The 20,074-nt window shown below is 41.0% G+C and overlaps 1 protein-coding gene across 3 annotated transcripts in view; it reads right to left on the bottom strand.

The window, feature by feature from the left end:
- The window catches only part of entrep2 (endosomal transmembrane epsin interactor 2), a 111,801-nt gene that overhangs the window by 52,183 nt on the left and 39,544 nt on the right, over positions 1-20,074 (bottom strand). For 2 of the 3 annotated variants that reach the window (XM_085270465.1, XM_085270474.1), the window contains exon 2: positions 6,730-6,786. The exons of the other annotated variant lie outside the window; for it this stretch is intronic. In XM_085270465.1, coding sequence (XP_085126591.1) covers positions 6,730-6,786 — 57 coding nt within the window. The remainder of the gene's footprint in view (positions 1-6,729; positions 6,787-20,074) is intronic. 3 annotated transcript variants of the gene reach the window in all.

The raw sequence follows: 20,074 nt of genomic DNA, 5'->3' as shown, positions 1-20,074 counted from the left end.
AGTGAACTCTTTTTCAGATGACTGAGCTTTGTGACAAAGTGCTGGAAGTTGCGATCAGAAGATGGGCACACGGTGCCACCGTGCTCATAAATTGATGGATATGGACAATTCTCAGGTAGGCTAAAGCATTTAAATGACACTCAGCTGGTATTAAGGGGCCAAAAGTGTAAAACTATCACCCACACCATTAAGCCACCATCACCAGCCTCAACCACTGATACAAGGCAGGATGGATCCTTTCCATCCTTTCATTACTTTCACTCTAAATTATGACCTGTGATCCAAATGTCACACCAAAGATCAAGACTCATCTGACCTGGCAATGTTTTTCCAGTCTTCCATGGTTCACTTTTGGTAATTGTGAAGGAAAATTGTACACTTGTAGCCTTTGGTCTGTTTGCACTTAAGCCCCTAAATGAAGTAATACCCAGCCCATGTTTGGTAATGCAATACCATCACATCAGTGTACTCCTTAAATTTCTTGTAATCTTGTTTCAGCCTCTTCGTTCTCTAACTACACCTCACTATGTGGTGGATACTTAGTAGCAAGTTGGAGGAAACTGCCACCAACTATACTTCTACATTTTCTCCGTTGGAATCCAAACAGCTGTGATTTTAATGCCACTTCATTTCTCATTACTTTGCTTTAATTTTAAAAACCTATTTCCATTATTGGCAGTGGTTGCCTTTGTGATGAGAAAGTACATACGCTGTAATTGGAACTAGAAAACATTTGTTAATGTAGTTAAGATGGTCCCCAGTCCTGGACACAAATACAGAATTAAAAGGATTTTGTGTTTATGCTTGGCCCTGAGTGCTTGACTCATTTACATTAGCTTAAAGTAGAATCAACTAACACTGAAACATAAATAAGTTTTATCTAGTGTCTGTGTAGACAAACAGGAGCTGGGGTTAGCACTTGCAGGGTCAGTCGATGGTAGGAGAGACCATCAAAACCAAATGATTTTGATGTATGTTTTATATACTATAGTCTCTACTGCATCTTCTTTTGCCCAATCAATTGTTCAACTCTGATAGATAATCATTTTGCATATTTTCTCCAAATACTTTCTCCTTTGGTCCAGATTAATCTTCTGTTTTCTGAATTGTTTTGCAAAGCAAAATCCAAAACTTCCCAGGTCATTTAATTGTCCCCTGGACCTTGTGTTCAGACACCAATCTGGCAGAAGTCAGCTTAGAAACCCAAGTATTTAACAGATATGCCTAAACAGTCTGGAGAAACTCCAGTCGTTACGAATCACGATGCAGAGCATGACCACCCACAGTTGGCAGATGGGATGGTGCATTGTTGCCAGGCCTGAGCTTGTCCAGCCGGTGTATTAGTCACCTGCCAGTCATCACTGGGTCCAGGCCAGAAATGGAAAAGCTCGCCTGTCAGAACTGAACATTGGATGCTACAGTAACAGTCTTAAAAACAAGAAATTACTGGACCACCTCCCTCAAGACAGAAAGCAGCGACCATGAACTGACACCCCTGTACACTAGCATGCACAGATTATTCCAGTAAATTGGCCATGCTTTTTAAGAAAACAGACATAAGAGGATTTAACTCTTTTACAGAGCACAAAGTGTGACTGATTTCTATGAACACCTCAGTGATGGAAGATGGAGGGGAGGGAAATGTGAAGAGAGGATGCTGATATAAGCAGCGGGGAAGCAAGGTGATAAAACCAAAGGGTGAGAGACAAGTATGCAGTGAGGAGGATGAGGGGTGCAGGTGATCTGGGTAAAGCTGCAAAATTGAGATGAGATTATTTATGGCATTGAGGGAGTATGAAATAGAATTGGACAGGAGCTTCTAGCATGAGCCATACCCGAAACCTGATCTCGACTTTAAAGGACAGAAAGTTATCAATCATAAATAAATTAGAGATGGACCGATCCGATATCACTATCGGTATCGGTCCGATACTGACGTAAATTACTGGATCGGATATCGGAGAGAAATAAAAAATGTAATCCGATCCATTAAATATCAAAAAAGGACCTCACAAAACTTGCGACATGGCGTAACTGGGCTCATAACCGTAGCGCGTCGGAGCAGTGTGCATCACGTGATAGAGCGGCTGTGTGTATTTGTAGCCTCGCTAGCAAACCGGCATTTCATCTCCGATGAAGTTATCCCAGAGAGAAGTAAAGCAAGTGTGTAAGTTCATCTCTGAATGTTTGTAAAGCATTCCCACTTAAGCTTAACAACCGATATATGGAGCGACTGCCCCTTCTCTCTCCCTCCCTCTCCTGGTGCTACTTCAATCATGAAACTGATCAATGATCAGCTGATCGACTTTTCTGTCGAGAGTCTGTCTCTCTTCTTTGTTTTTGGCCCACTTTGCACCAGAAAGAAGAAACCAGCGGCTGAACAACAGCAGCACGTTTAAGCTTGATCAGCTGTTGTTAGAATTTATTTAATATTACTTTCTACACCAGGATCCTTTTCTACGTAGCTGACGCTGGTAACTGTGCAGGGGCGGATCTACCAAAGTTTAGCCAGGGGGGCCGATTGTGCCCCCTTTTCCCTGTTCATGCCCTAAGACATACTTTTCTTTCTTATTCTCATTTAAAATGTCGAGCTTTTAATAAATAATTATCTGAATCTTACACCCAAAGTTTTAATCTGATGTAACATGTATAGAAGTCCATTACTGTATATAGTAACTGTTAAGTCTAATATACCCTAGTAAGCTATAGTACTTTTTCCTTTGGGAAGGTACCATCTGTGCAGTCTGCAATTTTGTTGAAGAAAGATGTTGAATCTATTTAATTATTCTTGAAAAATAATTTAATTCTGTGCATTTTTTCCCCACACTGCATCAAATTAAAGTTGATTACGTCGATTAATCATCATGAGGTGGAGGGTGGTTCCCTATTTTTTTTTTTTGTTGTTGCTGGGAGTTGGAACCCTATTAGTTAGGTTGCTTAATATTTCTGCTAAGTACTCTTTAAAATACCAGAATAGGAAGGATGGAGTAGCTTTAAGTTTATTAGATTGATCAGTGTTGCTGAACTATGAAATATTTTGGGTGCAGTGTATTTTTTACATACAGGTATAACAGAATAGCTTTAGTGTTTGTTTATTTAAACTTGAGTATGAACTTATACAAAATGCAGCAAGATATTAAAAAACAGTTTTATTGATTAAAAAACACACTATATCGGATTCATATCGGTATCGGCCGATATCCAAATTTATGATATCGGTATCGGACATAAAAAAGTGGTATCGTACCATCTCTAAAATAAACCTGCATGTCTTAAAGGAGAGGAAAGAAGGATTTTTGTATGCACTGTATCACGCTATCACAATAACGGGGTATGAGGCCTACAGCAAGAACACGACAGTCATCTAATAATTTCTAAAGTCTTTAAAGGAAACTTAAAATTCAGAGGTAAGGCAGTACTGCAGGATCTGTGTGCATCTTTAAAAATGCAGAGTGATTTAGCTGCATTTAAAAATACCACTCACAATCCTAAGAATAACCACTTACAGTTTTAAAATGCGCCTCCATTTAGAACATTTCTCTTAACTTAGCTAAGAGGAGCATTTGGGTGTCTGCAGTGTGGAAACAGAAGAGACACCTTCTGAAAAGAGTTTGGAGCGATTGTTGGCGATGATGAATAATACATTGTCTGAATGATGAGTCAGAAAAGACTATTATTTGGATTTGATTTGAGCATTTGAAAGGATTTGACATCTAATTATTTCCCTCTTGTCTTTGTTAGGGGTGTGACCAACAACAAAACAAGGTGGCACTTAATTTCATTGTAGAAATTTACAATTTCATCCCTTTTCAAAAACAATAGAATGAGTTTCACATTTATCTTCTTCTTAAGTGTCAAACTCCACTCGTGGCACTGAGATAAATTCATGCACCGGTCCTCTGATGCCATGGTCTGAGTTCAGAAAGACAAACATTTGGGCTGAGTCACACAGTAGAGCATTTAATTTTTATTTTATTTGATCTTTATTTATTTATTTTTTTTATCTGCACAGGCTTTGACAGGAAAAGCGAAAAGAGCTAAGACTTCTGACTTTGGTTGTGATGTTTTCAGGTCAGCGGCTGTGAAAACACACAACGCACGGGGTTGTTCGACACAACCGTGCGCACATGCACTAAAGTTGTGTTCTCCGACAGCTCCAGTTTCTACAGCTCTGGCAAAGCCACAAAGCGCTACCAGCAAGAAGGTGTGGAATCACAGACTCTGTCACAATGTACTAACAGGTTGAAATGACAGCGTTAAGCATCTTTTTGGCGCCTTCAGCGATAACGCTAAATATGTGAGGATGTTTTATGAGCTGATAAACAGCGGTTTGCAAATTGTTTGTAATATAAACATGCATGAGATTTTTATTTAAAACAATTAAAGAATCCACCCTTTGCTGCTAACACAGCCTTTCAGACCTTCAGTTTTTCAGTATGTTGGGGTAATCTGGAGAAATTCATACACACAACATCTCAATAGCCACTGTGTTACAGACAGAATTCCAGCAGAGTGCTTCCTCTCATGGTTTTTGCATAGTTTCCAGTTTTGTTCTTCCTCCAACCTCAGCAGCGTGCAGAGGGTATGGCACGACTACCTAAATTTTTCTTTCTTTACCACTAACAAAGCCTCCTAAATCAAGACATTTCTCAATCATGCTTGATAGATGGTGTCAAGCACTCCTGCTGCACCTTTAATTGGCTGTACTTCACACAAAAGTTGTTATTAGTGACCCAAACATCAAACCTATACCCATCAGTCCTTCAGTATCTGTGTACTTTTAACCATCTCAATCTTTTCCTTTCAGTGGCTTTTTTTTTTTTATCCCGTTGCAACTCTGCCTTGAAGGCTGGCCATTTAGGACCTGTGATGTGTGTGTTTCTCAAAAAACACACGTCACAAACTCTGTGTATACTTTGTCCTTTTTCTCAGCTGTGCACCACGGCCTCCTACCTATCCTTCTATTCTGGTTTAGGCCAGAGTGCTTTTCTGTAAAGGGTAACACAAACTTGTATGAATTCTTATTTCTTTGGAGTTTTCCAGCATGGAGCTGCCTTTTAGAAAAAAGGAAAAATAAAAACACCTTTTTTCCCCATTTTCAGATTATTATCTGAGCCACAGAGGTTGGTGCTCCAGACATTGAACTTACAAATGTTTTTCTTTTTGAAAAAATCAGGAACACAGTTTCCATCTGTGCAAATGTGATCAGTCACAGTTTTAACGAGACACACTTGCATTTGTGCCGCTGGAATACAAACCTGATTATTTTTGTATTCCTATGGACATGTTCTATGTTCTAAAGATAATTATGATTTATAATTTCATTAGTCATGAATCAAATATCAACTAATCTTTTTCTTTATAGAAAAACAAGGATCTTCAATACATAATGTCAATTTTTCTAATGTTGCAATAGCAGTAAACAAACAAAACACTTGGGATGCTAACATTCAGTTAGATGCAGTCGTCACAGTAAAATAGATAAATAGTGAAACGGGGACAATTTACAACACTAACACGAATGTGTTAGTAGCTGGGAAAAGCAAGGAGGATAAAAAAAGCTGCGCTCCAAAATAACAGCAGAGGAGCCGTGCCTGCTGTTTGGAAGGTTTGGTTTTATAAGATGAGATTTGTTTTGTAGTCATTTCTGGTTGCACTGCTTCTGTCCTGGACCAGAGATCCTCTACACACAGCCACAGGGAGCCAGGAGAGGGAAAGACAGTGTGTTACAAAGCTAGCAGGTATTTTTTCTGACCACAGAACAATTTTCACTACAACATTTGGAGGAATCATTTTGTTTCAAAGCTGCTCTTTACAGCACCAAAGTGATTATTTCATGGTTTTTTGGTTTTTGAGTTTATGATTCTTTTTAGTTTTGAGGACTCATTTGTGTTTGAGCCACATTGTTTGTGTTTTGGGGTACTTTTGCCTTATTAGCTTATTATAAGTTTAGTAGCTTATTATGAAAGTCTTGTGTTTTGGGTTATCTTTGGTTTGGGGTTCTGTGTGGGGGTTTGGTTGAATTTTAATTTTCTGTTTGTCTTTGTTTGTGTGTGTCATCCACAGTTTTCTCATCTCTCTCTCTCTCCATGTCTCCTGTTCAGTCTATCTTTTTGTCTGCCTGCTTTCTTTGGTTACTTCCTAATTTTACCTTGAAAAGCTCCATTTTCCTTCATGTGTCTACCTTTTCTTGCTGTCCCTGCCATCACTGATTCCTTGGTTGTTTTCAGCTGTGTTTTGGTTCCCGTCTGTTTCCATCTCTCTCATTACTAGTATTTCCTGAATACTTGGATTCCTGTATTTCCTGTATGTAAGCGCCAAAAAGTATTGTTATATGAAACTAAAAAGCTTTTTATTTATATTTTATTTCATTTTTATGATTGTATTCAACTGTTTATATATTATTTTATGCATATCATACTTTTCAAAGTATACTCAACCATTGTAAACTGACTGAAAGGAGACTTAAGAATTATAACAAATACCATGATACAACTTTTTGAAGCTCAGCGCTACTTTTCATGAATTCAAAATGGGTCTGATTCACTTACAGAAAAGCTTAATTCTCTGACAAGGTTGTGATATGTTTACTTTTCTACATGTGTTGATCCTGACAGGAGAGGACATTCTGTAACCATTATGACAATAAAAGACTCCCCCTAAGGTACTGTTTCTTTGCTCAGAGTTGTCAGGTTAGCAGCTCAGTGTGGGCGTTCAGAGGACACTCACCACAAGAGAGAGCGGCCTCTTCCATGACACCACTCCAATGAGACCAGAGAGCAGAACCTAGAGGAGAAAAATTACAGATGCTATAAGAGTGGATACTCAGATGTACGCATATAAAAACCACTGATGGAGATGATGGGACAGTAACACCGATGTAATGTGGTCACACTGTTTAGATTATTTTACAACAGCCTCCAAAAAAGTTCGGGCACAATCACAGACATTAACTCTCTGTGTGTTTTAGTGTTTTGAAACATAATGAGCTTTCCTGTGCATAAATGTGATGCCACACTTTGAAAAATCTGAATTTCAAAAGCTATTCTAATTTGTTTCTGGCTTCAAGCGTGACTCACTCAGTTCTCCACACAGGAAACTGTGCTCATACTGTTCAGTTGATTGAGCTGCTGTCAGTGGTTGAAATAAGCTGAAAAGGTTGTTTGCTTTCACTATAACTTCAATAGAACTTTGACGGATGTTTTGTTTGAGCCTATTTTTGGCCAGTGAACAACAACAAGAACAAGAGGCAAAATTCAAAAAGTCATCATGCAAAAACCCACAAATAAAAGCAACATCAAGCTTTATTAAGTGTGTTCAGGATGTTTTGCACCTCTGATCTGCAGATATAGTCTATGTCCAGTTTTTGTGGTACACCTGTGCAGTCTAAAGTCTAGACAGGCCTGGAGACAATTCCCTGTTGATAAGGAAAGCTGTTTATTGGAGGTGGTCCTGAATGTCATTATCCCCACTATTGATAATGTGAGCTGTAACATTAGCCGCAGCTTTTAGATTATTTTACGACATCAGACTGGCAGCACTTCCAACAAAGCTTAGTGAACCCGGCATCCTGACCAGCTGAGTCTTGTCCCGTTGAGCCGGCTCTTCTATGTTGAGCCATGCATTTGTGGATTGGCTGTTTGGTTTCTCCTACGTAGAGGTCAGAGCACTCCTCGCTGCACTGCGCCGAACATTGTTGTTTTAAAACTAAAGAAGTCTATGAAGAGGTGAAATGTCTTTAAAAAGCTACAAAACTTCAGTCACCTTTTTTTCAAGCTCTCAAGACTACAATGACCTGGATGACTGAGACCCTGAGACGCAGATTGTTATTTATTTTTGCACAAAAAGACAAGAATGTGATGGTAAAGTGCACACTGCATCTAGGACAGAAAACTCTATTCACTGTTGCTTGCACACTATCTGATCTGGGACATCATGGGACACAAAACTAGTGGTGGTGAACCCAGAATAATGTTCAAGCTAAGTGAACGCCAACCCCAACCACATACAGGTGAAGCTTGATGCTTCAGAACAATCAGTGATGAGACATCAGGCTGGTAGCACTGAAGCTCTGTTCTACCTGTATCAGTTTCTACAGTGAACATTTGCAGCTGAAACACTTCTCTTTACTCACGTTTCAGTTTCTAACTTTGGTTTTGTGAAAAAAAACTACAGAAGTTGTATGTGTTCTTATTAAGAAATGCATTTCTGTCAGTGTGACTCCCATATAATGTCTGGTTCATGGTCACTGCATTTGTTCTGTTGCACAGCAACTGTGATGTCACCACACCCCCATCACCTTTTACACTGGTGCTCAGAAAACAAACCTCTGCACCAGCGCTGGTACAGGAGTAGAAGTAATGAGAACAGGAAACAAAGAAATCCTTGAAGTTTTATTTTATTTTTTCTAAGGATTTCTCTAGGAAGTCTCATCCTTTCAAACTGTTGCAGCATCTCGCTCTGTATAATCTGAGACTATCTGAGCTCCTGCGCTGATATTTCACTGAAAAAGGCCCAAACAACACTGAAGCAATGGTGGCAACAGTTCAAACCAGTTTAAAATTTGCTGTTAACTGGTTATCATGCAAAAATGCGTCTCAGGCCATGCTGTGATATAAACGTAATGTAACAATTAATGTAAGAAACTCGTTTCTATAGACTAGAAATGTAACATAATGCTTTATATTTAAAAGATTTACTAGTAATGAGTGATGCATTGCTGTTTTTGGAGCAATGACTCCAACACAGAAGCACAAAACCTTTAACGATGACCTTATTAATCTATATGTTACAGAAGCTACACTGTTCGAATCAGCACAGCTACAGTGGGGTCTCTTATAAGTTAAGCAGAGCCTCTGCTTCTGATGGATGATGATTAGATTCTTGGCTCCTACTCTCTTCATGTCAAAGTGCATTTGCATCCATCAGTGCGTGTGTGTGTGTGTGTGTGTGTGTGTGTGTGTGTGTGTGTGTGTGTGTGTGTGTGTGAGACAGAAAAAAGTGCCATATGCAGAAAATAAATGAGCAGTGAGACAACCACATGTAAACCTGCACACTGGTAGAGAGTATGCAGTGTTTTGTAGATGGTGTCAACTGGTTTAAGGGTAAATACAGCAGTATTCAGCATATCTCTATAATCCATAGCGATATGCGCTGTTTGATCCAGTTTAGATTTGGGGTTTGTTAAAAAAACAAAAGGTTTTCAAAGTGAATTTCCATCTTACTGAACTCCAGAAAGGTGTGTTTAAAGTATTGTTTAGATTTACACTGACAGACAGCATGAATCAAAGGAGGAACATCAAAGGAGTTGAGCTCTCGTGAAATGCACACATCAGGGTAGAGGCGATGAATAAAAATGCGCAAAAAAAAAACCAGGCAGCCCTTCCGAGGAAAATGGACCACTAAACACGGGAGACAGCTGTAGAAAACATCGCTTTCTCTTCCCCGTGACCATCGAACCATCGTGTTCCTAACCCTAGCACGGCTAAGTTCATCCTTGGATGGTTTCCTTTCTTTGCAGGCCATGCTAAAAATGCAGCATGTTGTGCTGCTGCCATGACTCCATCAAAGTGTCTCCCAGGAGCTTCAGGTTTCTCTATTAGCACTGATTTTCTTTCAGATTTCGAGCTCCATCTACCTGGAACCAGTTACCCCGAAGCCTCTGCTGAAATGAAACAATTGTGTTTGTGATGTCTGTTTTTTCCTCTGTTCCCATCTGCTATTGATGTGCCTTTTCGATTTAAATCCAAGTAATCCTGCCTTTTTAAACGAGCTGTCTGATTAAACCAAAAAGACTTAAAACACACACACACACGGCGAATGTTTTTTTCACACTTCTCTCTAGGTGTGGGCTTAATATTTTTTTACAGTGCGTGTAACTGTAGGTGTGAATTTGCGCATCATCGAAATATTCGTGTGAACAAAGGGTACTGATAGCCTTCGGCTCTGTATTTGTCCACGGTCTCCCTCTCTGCCTCTCACCCATCTTACCCATCTTCACCCTCCATTTAACACCACCATGCTCTTCCTTTTTCCCCCCGTTCATGCCGCGCTCCTTCCCTCTGTCCACTCTCTCGATATCCACCGTCTCTCTCCAAGTTTTGCCACCTTCCCCTATCCAATTTCTCCCTGTATCACACTCCATCGCTGTATTTCTTGCTGCTGCTGCTCAGCGCCCACACAGTCGCACTATATTTCTGCACTTACACACTCGCTTTCACTAAGCTCCATCCAGACTTCTCATTTCTCTTTCCCTCTCCATCTTGTTCCACTTTCTAGTCAATCTTCTACTTCTGTGCTCACCTTGATACCCACAGGACCCGGCGAACGGGATGTCAATATTTCATTTGAGCGCTCACTCGCACAGACACACACGGACACAGATGTCTTTTTTTAATTTGGATTTTTTCTTATTTATATCTTGTGGTTATAAACAAATTCATAAAAGACAGACAGAAGCAAAGAAATCTAAACCCACAATGAATGCATCAAACCCACAGCCAAAGAACTCAAGTATCTAGAACTTTTATGTAATAGTGCAGTCTTTGCATCTTTAAGAAAAGTCTTTGGACAACAATACACAGCATGACAGCTACATTAGACTCTCTATTACATTGGACTTTTGTTGCTCATTCAGTAAGTTCACAGTTTTGTAAAGATTAAATGCAAATAATGGTTTTAAATTCACAAATTTAGATGGTGAGGCTTTTATATTAGAAGCTAAGAAGGGAGCCACAATTTCCTTTTATACTCAGATTTATCTTTTTATGCTACTTCTAACTCGATTTAACACATCAGCATAATGAGCTCTTATTTAAACCATCATGAAGTTCATTTTATAAGTTATGGCCACGCTCACAGTACATACATGATAAAGCAGGGTGTGATTTACCCACGGTGTCCGTCTCTCAGTCAGATCCACCCCTCGTTTGTTTGATGGCTGTTTTCCAAAAGCCAAGACGGACCGACCGAAATCTCCAACTTCAGGTTTTAAAGTTTTTAGACCCCAATGGGAGACATCATGGTGCTATGTCCTTCTTTTGTATACAGTGTTCGAGTGGATCAAGCTTGCAATAAAGCTCGGACATCTCCAAGTCTGTGACCTGCCATGTCCACTGGGCACAATTATTTTTTTCAGAGTCCAACGCTGTGGCTGACAAGAGACAATCTGCAGCCGCTCTAGCGATCGTGCCAGCGTCTCCTGACTCTTTTATCATCCCTCTGTCTTTACAAGCTATGATTATTCGTTTTTTATTACTCTCGATCTGACTGCATGCTCTCTGCTCTTTTTGTCTCATCACTTTCCATCTGTTAAGTATCAACACTGCTAGTTTTTCTACTACACACCATTTGGAAAATACAGACCGAAAATGAAGTGTACACAGTTAATTAAAGCAGGGAAGGAAGTGTTTTGGAAATGTATTTGAACAAAGACAGAAACTGTAAAAAAGAAATAAATTTTAAAAAAGCTGCAGCCACAGTCAGTGGACATCAAACTGACTGTGTGTGCACTTTCTGGACTAATAATGCCTCTGCTCTGTCTCCTCTGCTCATTGCTGGTATAAACTGCACCAGGAGACAGGGGCTTGTGTTACTGCAGGTATATTCACCTTCTTTACACTGGTGCCAGGCACTGCGACAAGGAGTCCAGAGACGTTGTGTCACCGTTACAGACTCCCCTCTCTCCCTCTCTGCTTGGTGATGCTCCATTTGCAGAGAGCAAATGCACTGCACAATGCACAATCAAGCTTGAACTGGGCTCCTGTCACCCAGCGGTTTCTTCTTACTTATCCAGCTCTCCCAGATTTCCATAATTATGCAACACGATTTCAATCCATTACCTTCAGGAATTTAGCACTGGGCTCCAAATGTTGTCTTTCTGTTTGTGACTCTTATCACACTGATGTGCTTGGCCTGCTTCACTTCTGCACTGGTATGACATCAGGAGTAAAGAAAAAGATTTGGAATTCAAGCACGCTTTTCACCGCCGATATCAAGTGTGCCATCAAGCATACAGCACAAACACTCATGGCTGCATGGTCACCACCGCGGGAGCAGAGAATGTACCTGGAACGAAGCTCTTTTTTTTTTCTCTCGTCTCGCCACACGTTCCCAGGTTCCCCTGAGTAGACGTGTGTGGAGGACAATGTGTATACCTGTGCGCCTGTTTGAGAAGTGAAATGATGTGCGAGCAGGAACCATGTGATAGATTTGCTGGCTGTCAGTCACTGGAGGCTTTTCCTCTTGGCTGCGTCCAGAACAAGATTAACATTCAATACTTAGCAGCATTAGTCACTGAAACCTGGGCACCACACACCCACTAACATGCTGAAAAAATACTGACTCTTTTCCAGAAGGTATTCTATCTAAAATTCATGAAACGCTGGCCAAAACACTGACCAATCAAATGACTCAGTTAAAAAATAATTTTGTCTAAAAACAGAAGTCTCTAAAGTAGTTTTAAAGACGTGCCGACTCTTGATAAGGTAGAGTCATTTCAGTAAATTGGTTTGAGGTTGGACCGCAGAGCAGCTTTTAGTATAACAGCGGTGAGATGTGTTGGTGCAGTGGATTCTTTAAGGTTAAATGATGCTTGAAACTCTTAATAAGGGGTATTTAAATTAAATTAGCACACCGTAAACAACTGGGATCTGAGGTGAATGCTCTCTAGTACTATTGTTGTACTTGTATGATAGCTTATTTTTAAGTTTTAAGTCAACAAATCATGAGAAACAGACTAGAAATAACTTAAGGAATACAAACGATAATTAATTTTACTCACAGAAATCAGAGCCAGAGCCTCCAGAAGAAAAAAAAAGGTAACACCGTATAATTTGTTCAGGAACAACAACCAGGGTCTTAATTGGGAGCTGGATCACATTTAAAGACGTCTAATCTTTGAGCAGGATGTTCAGATCATTAAGCATATCAGCTTAAGTGACACACAGCCGGCAGGAAACAACTTTTTAAATGACAGGTGATACGATAAAGTGAGCATAAAAGCTTAATTAATTCTTAATAGTTCAACTTTTCAACACTCGTAAAACTATACTGGTTTCCTATGTGTGCATTTTGACATGTGCACACAACACACCCACATGCTCTTGTAAAAAGGACACACAGACAGACGCACACACTGTGTACTGACAAATGGAACGGAGAGATAAAAGTAAGGCTTTGACTTGTCAAAAGGCTGCATGAGAAGAGCCAGTGTCACAGCCATGAAAGAATGTTTCACTCTGATATACTCCGACGGAGACGACTAATACCTTCGCACATGCGCTCACACACACACACACACCCGCAGTCACAAGAAATACAGAGTGACTTGCAGCGGGGGACGTGTCATTTGAGGCCAACAACAAAGAAAACATTGCAAAATATAACTTAAAATTCCCTTTCAGAGATTAGCACCTTCTTGCAAAGTCAGTGTGAAAAGGTTGAACTCAAACAGCTTTCTGACAGACAAAAGGCACGTTAGCCCAGCTGGATCCTCAGATGGGAGAAGCCCAGCGAAGAATCAGTGTGTAGCTGCCGCAACAAATTCCAGCCATGCACACAACGCAGTGCAGTGCACAAAGCCTGCATACAAACCTAAAAGAAAATCTCATGCTCTGACATTGGTGACGGAGGCTAAAAATAGTGTTTCGGTCAAGAATAAAACACACCGTCTTTTGTTCTCAGTTATTTCGCCATTATTTTTGTCCCAGATGTGAAGATTTTGTTACGTTTTGAGAAACACTTTGTTTGGACGACAACAGAATACAGTTTAAAAACAGGTTCGGCTGCTTGGTTGTCACTTCTCGAACAGGCTGGCCATAACTAACTGTGGGGAGACCTGCGGGGCAGTTTCAGAACACAGTGGAGGACTTGCATCTTCCAGCTGTTCTGGGAGCACCCCAGGAGGAGTTCCAGGAGTTTAAAAAAAATAAGATAGCAGGCTTTCTCTGCTCTGCACAGTCAGTAACCTGACCTTGATGATAATTAGAGAAAACACAACAGACAACTCACTGATAAGAGAAAAAAATGAACCTAGGGAAAAGCGACTAATTGGTCATTCTTCCATTTGGTTTGCAGAAACTGTTCTGGCAGTATACATTCTTCCTGCTAACTTCATGTTTCTATTATTCTGCACTTTTATTTTCAATTTAGTATGAAACACAGAGGATCGCAAACACATAAACCTTGTAAAAAGGATGTTTTTACATACACATGCTTGACATTAAAACAGCATTTAACAATTACAATCCAATCCAATAGAGAAGTTAATGGACTTATAAACAGATTTTTTCAACGTGTTAAGTTTTACAATATATTGTGAAGAATGAATGTTTAGACGACAGACTTTTAGTAATACCACGTTTTGAAAAAGTTTGGTTAGTATACAAAACTCTATGTCAGAGGCTGAGCAACCCTGAAGGTTTTTATCTCAGATATCATATCATCATGTTGCCTGGTGACCACCTGGTAATGGGTTCAAATAATCTGGTTTTTAACCTACAACAGCAAAAGCATGCTATCATTTTACTTTTTATGACAATAGTAAGGACTTGCAGCTTGTCCAACATGTAACCAGTCTCTCATCCAGTGGTGGCTAGGACGGGCTCCAGCCACCAGCGTGACCCTGAGTTGGATAAGCTGAAGAAGATGGATGGATGGATAAATAACAAAATCAGATTTATGAAAGTTAAATTACAGCATAATTCTAGCAAGGGGTTAAAATGACCCATCTTTAGCCTATAAACACACGCATCCCGTTGTTCCGGGTATGTCCAACCAGGACATTAGATTAGATCTCTCAGCTGGCTCTGTTTAGGTTTCTGCCCCCATGACCTGACCCCGCATAAGTGGAGAAAAATAAATGGATTACTTTTCCCAATGTGATTTGGTATGTTTGTTTGCCAAGAGCACACAGGTTAAACAATACTGTAGCATGGGCATTACTTGTTTTGCTATTTTTTTAATATCAATTTGTCAGCAGAAGCGGATCAACCTGTACTACAGCCCAGCACATTTACAAAATTACTTTAAACCTCTTGAACGTGGTAACTTGTAGAACCTTCTTTGGCAGCAGCATTATCCATCAGGGATTTCCAGCAGAAACAAAGTGAAATTTGTAATCACTCCTTCCTACAAAACTGCTTAGGCTCATTTGTGGGATGCCCTCTTTACTTGAGGTTACTTGAGGTTACCAACACTCTCCTAAAGAAGAAGCAACGAGGAGCAACCTGGCAACCAGAGGCCACAGAAAGTTGGTGATATTTGGCAACTTACAAGCAATGATGGGTGAAAAACAGCTACCAAAACAAAGTGGTGGCTTTCAAGCCAAACCCTTTCTCAACTTCAAGGTGTGCAGTAGCAATCAGAGGACAGGATACTGTTAAGTGAAATATGACAGGGTGGTCAATACTTCACAGGGCTACCTAGGCAATAGAGCTTGAAATGCACACTTGAGACCAACAGTCAGTGGCAAACCAGTGCACCACTTCAGCTTCCAGTCAAATGCTACTGCCCTGACACTCCACTGTAAAATTTCTTGTTGCCAATTCAAATCCCTCCAATCGTAGGTGACTATTCTCTTTTTGACCAGTGGACATCACTGATATCAGAACTGCTTTTGTAGTCTTTCCCAGCTCCCTCTAAGCTCCTGTGAAGCGTAGACCAACCAATCATTTTTTTAACCACACTTTCAGTGTCATCTTGTCATCTCTGAAACACCTGAATCCAAGTAGCTCTTGTGAAGTGCACTTAGTTCCAGCCTCCCCTGTGCACTGCCAGGAGCATGTTTGTGTGTTAGGAGTTTATCCACATGTTTCTGCGCTACAAGTCTTTCTTTAGTCTTTTTGTGAACAGTGACCAGACAAACTTTTAAACTAATATTCACAGTGGAGACTCCCCATCTTACCCAGGCAGCAGTGGAGGTGTTTATGGCCTCATATTACTGACTAGAAAAAAATATATGACTGGTGAAACCGCCATGGATTCTACCTAAATCACAGTCTTGACCTATTCCTATTCATTTATGCATGGCGCCAATCAAAGAAGCCATTACCGGGAGTGAGGGTTTAGAAAGCAGGCCGTTTCTCAAACATCATCACAGCCAAGATGGATGGAGCCAGCGCGGTTGCCGTGGTAACCACGAACTGGCCACTTGCCAGGATCCATAATGATTTCCCATCAGCTGCTGCACTGAGAAGAGCAGGGACCCTCGTCGGTTCAGAAATGTTAGATTGCACATGAATCCCCCAAAACCTATTCTCACACACACACACACACACACACACACACACACACACACACACACACACACACAGTCAAAACCTTGTAATGCATGGTAACACTTAACACAGAAGCCAGAATAGAGACAGCACTGCTTGACACACACATACACATGCGGACACACACACAAACATATAATGCGCTCTCAATCAGTTCCTCCCCTGCTGTCTCAAGTGAAACGGGCCCTTTTATTTCCTTTCACTTTTGCTTTATGTTGGTCAAGAAAAGAAGGTCGTTCTATAGAGTCAACCATCTGAGCTCTTTGTGGAGCTTTGCATGATCTTAGCTCAGACTGATCTGACACACAGTACATACAAGCGTGAAACAGTGCGCATAGATTTATGTGGGTTTTACCCTGCGTGAGTGTGTCTCCGCCTATAAGTGAAGGCATGTGTGAATTTGCAGGCTAAGACTGAGTAGGAGGTGTCCAGGAAAACTGGCCTTTAATGAAGTGGAGAGCAGCTGATTAGACAGAGGTCTGTGAGGGAAATGTCTTTTTAAAAGAACTGCCTGCTCTTTGAGAGTGCAAAGATCTCATATTTTACTGCTTTTTTCCTTTCTAAAAATGCAGCCTTGAGCTCAACTTATACTGTCATATGCGTACATAGCTTACAACACACACCAAGCAAGTGGCTGATTCTGTTCAGATTCTTTATACTTGTCCGCTTTTGCTTCTGCATTCCTCTGCTGGTGAATTTCTATGCCACTGTGTTGAGTTTCTCCTCATACCTTAAAGCTCTCGAAACTGAGTTCCCCATGTTGGAGTTGGAGGAAGGTGCAGCAACTACTTTTACTGAAATAATACTAAAAGACATGAAAGAGAGAAGATGATGGAATCGACTGAGTCAATCAATAAAGCAGAATACTGGCTATACGATTTGCATAAAGAGCAAGCTATGAACCTACATAATCTATGACATATCATTTCTGGTTTTACAGAGATGTTATTTTTGTAGAAAGTCCTGTTCAGATCTGCAATGCTGAACTTTGGAGCTATATGAGGTTTACGTCATGAGGCAGCCTAAATCAAGCTTTATAGCTTTATCTTATTAGCCTGCTGATGTTAGGGCTATCATACCCGAGCACAGCCTCAAAGAACCTCTAACACCTGGCTGCTACCTTTGATGGTTCTCAGTCCCCCACCCACCCTCTCTTAGTCCAGTATAATATATATTAATGAAATATATATTAGCATAGTTGGGGAGTCAATCTCCTTCACTACTAATTTTCTGTATCCCACACTAAATATCTTTTTGTGATCCTGCACAGCGGGATTTGTAATGTTTACAGTAAAAACTCTGCACTACTGCTAAGTCTCATTAGATTTCAGGGCAACTAAAAATGTTTGCAATTATTAATGTTAAAATTCTTCCAGTCGCCTAAAAACCATAGGAGTCTATGAAAGAAACCTGAAAGAGAAGCAAGCTATATTTTCACTTGAACTAGCGCTCCACATGTTTTAAATGAAAGCACAAAGACTGAAGCTCTACATGTGGATAAAACAGAATCTGAGAGAAAAATGACCTTGTGTTTCACCTTGAAGAATATTTCTTTGTGCGTGCGTGCATGTGTGCACACATGTCCCCAAATGAAAGCCAAATGAAGGTGAGCTGCAGCATCAAGGGAGCGGATCTCCTAATTCTTTTGTGACAATTTCTGCTGTAACCTCCAAGTCACCTTTGCTGGCCATGAATGAGAGACCCAAAATGTGTCTGCTAAAAGTGTTTAAACCAAGCCTACTATGTGTGTGTGTGTGTGTGTGTGTGTGTGTGTGTGTGTGTGTGTGTGTGTGTGTGTGTGTGTGTGAGTGTGCTGTGTGTGTGTCCTTGCATGTTCATTTACGACCTCTAGGTTTGAGTTGAAAAAATCATGCAAGGAACTCAGAGGGGGTTCACGAGGTGTTTGATGCTGCTGTAGCTCCACAGACATCTCTACTGCAGCATGTCTAACTGAAGCTCATGCTGACAAAGCTAACAGACAGGCGCTCGGCTTCCGTGTGTTCCCGCTGTTTCACCGACAGGAGCAGCAGTCCTCCTCCGGATTCCCCTTTTTCTTCCCCCTGCATTTGCTTCCTATAGTATTCCCTTTACTCCCCACCCACCACCTGCTCCTATTTCCTAACCCCTCCCCCAACCTTCTATATCATCACTTCACTTTGGAGCTCAGCAGCACCCCACCACCGTTACTATGGAAACAGTGGAACAACAGCAGGTTGGCTGTTGCGGCTGCTTGGGGGTGTGGCATTTCAGCCACCCTATGCTCTTCTCCCACCTCTCACCGAGAGGTCTCCAGTACCTCCGCTAAATCCATGAACAACGAATGTGAATCAATCAGCAGCACAGCTAAACAATAACATACCTCAGGAGAGAGTGTGATGCACAATGGCAACACGATGCTGGAGGTTGAAGATGCTCCCATGCAGCACTTATAATTGCACATAATCAGCTATATACATCTGACATTTCTGTTTGAGCCTTTGCCGATAAACAGTGAGATCTCCAGTGCTAAACAACACGTTTATTCCGTGCTTTCTCCTGCAGGTTGGAGCCTCAGTGATTTAAGGTATAATCTCAAATTCTGAGTTTGTGAGCATGGCTCTCAACACCTGGATGAATCAGCGCATGTTGCATTTCTCATCAGACCTGAAAATAGCCTCTGAAAGAGAAATCTTCTGCCATTCACTACAACCATCTGCATCATTGTAAACATGAGCATATTATCTTGCAGATAGACTTTGCTTTTTTGGAACTGCACATGTTCATTTATCCCAGATATAGGAAAGCTGGTTATACGTGACCTCAGAATGTAGCATAAGTCACCAAGCTACAACTACATTTTAACATGGGAAGCAGCACCAAGGTCAGTGTGTAAAGGTATTTGAAACAAAGGCTTCCACGCACCTTTCATGCATCAATTCAAACTGGGAACACTGCAGTTACGCCACACTGGCATTTGTCTTTCAAGCCCTCAGCCTTTCAGGTGTCCCGAGGTGAACCAAAAGGTCACGGGATGATTACACATAACTTAATAAAAAAGATTTTCTGCAAGGACAAAATATTATACCTTTATTTTTTTGCCTTTGTTCTTTTTCTTTTTAAATGCCATAAAGTTTAACCTCTGTCGTGCTCCAACAATCATTCAAATGAAGGAGTAAAACACTTCAGCTGAACTGTTAACATGCACAGATCTCTTAAGATGATCACAAGTTGGTAGTTTGGCGGTACAAACTCACTGTTGTACCGGTCTCCTGTCCTCCAGATCTTCATCTTCATCACTCCAGAAGACCTGTTGTCACTGACGTTCAGCCCAGTTCTTGTATACTTTGGCATGTCTCAGCCGTTTCTCCTTGTTTCTCTTCCTTAAGAATGGCTTTTTGACAGCCACCCTTCCAATGAGACCATTTCCGATGAGTCTTCAGTGAACACAACTAGAGGATCACATGCATCTCTAAGGACATGACTTCATTTAAAAATGGTTAGGTACAAGGACTGGACTGAAAATGATTAAGAATGAAAATGAATTCCGTGTATCGTGCCCACCCCCAAGATCCTATATGTATGTGTAATGAGAGTGTGAGTAATGTGAATGTCTAAGTTGTGGGATAAAATTGAGATTGAGGCAGAGGCAGCCAGAAGGGGACGGGGGGGGGGGGGGGGGTAGCCTCCTCTGCACCCTGGTGACATACCCCTACTCCAAGGCCCTGCATGTGTGGGTGGTTGTGGTGGAGCGGGAAGAGGGAGGCAGCTGGAGATGGGGAGGGAAGGAAGGGAGGGGCAAGTGACCCCTCCCTGGGGCC

The sequence above is a fragment of the Mchenga conophoros genome, linkage group LG1, assembly GCF_057382185.1.
Source record: "Mchenga conophoros isolate Kocher_MC1m ecotype Shallow Benthic linkage group LG1, M_conophoros_male_GT1.1, whole genome shotgun sequence".
Lineage (NCBI taxonomy): Eukaryota > Metazoa > Chordata > Actinopteri > Cichliformes > Cichlidae > Mchenga > Mchenga conophoros.
Note: the sequence above shows the minus strand (reverse complement) of the source record. Positions and strands in the feature narration are given on the sequence as shown.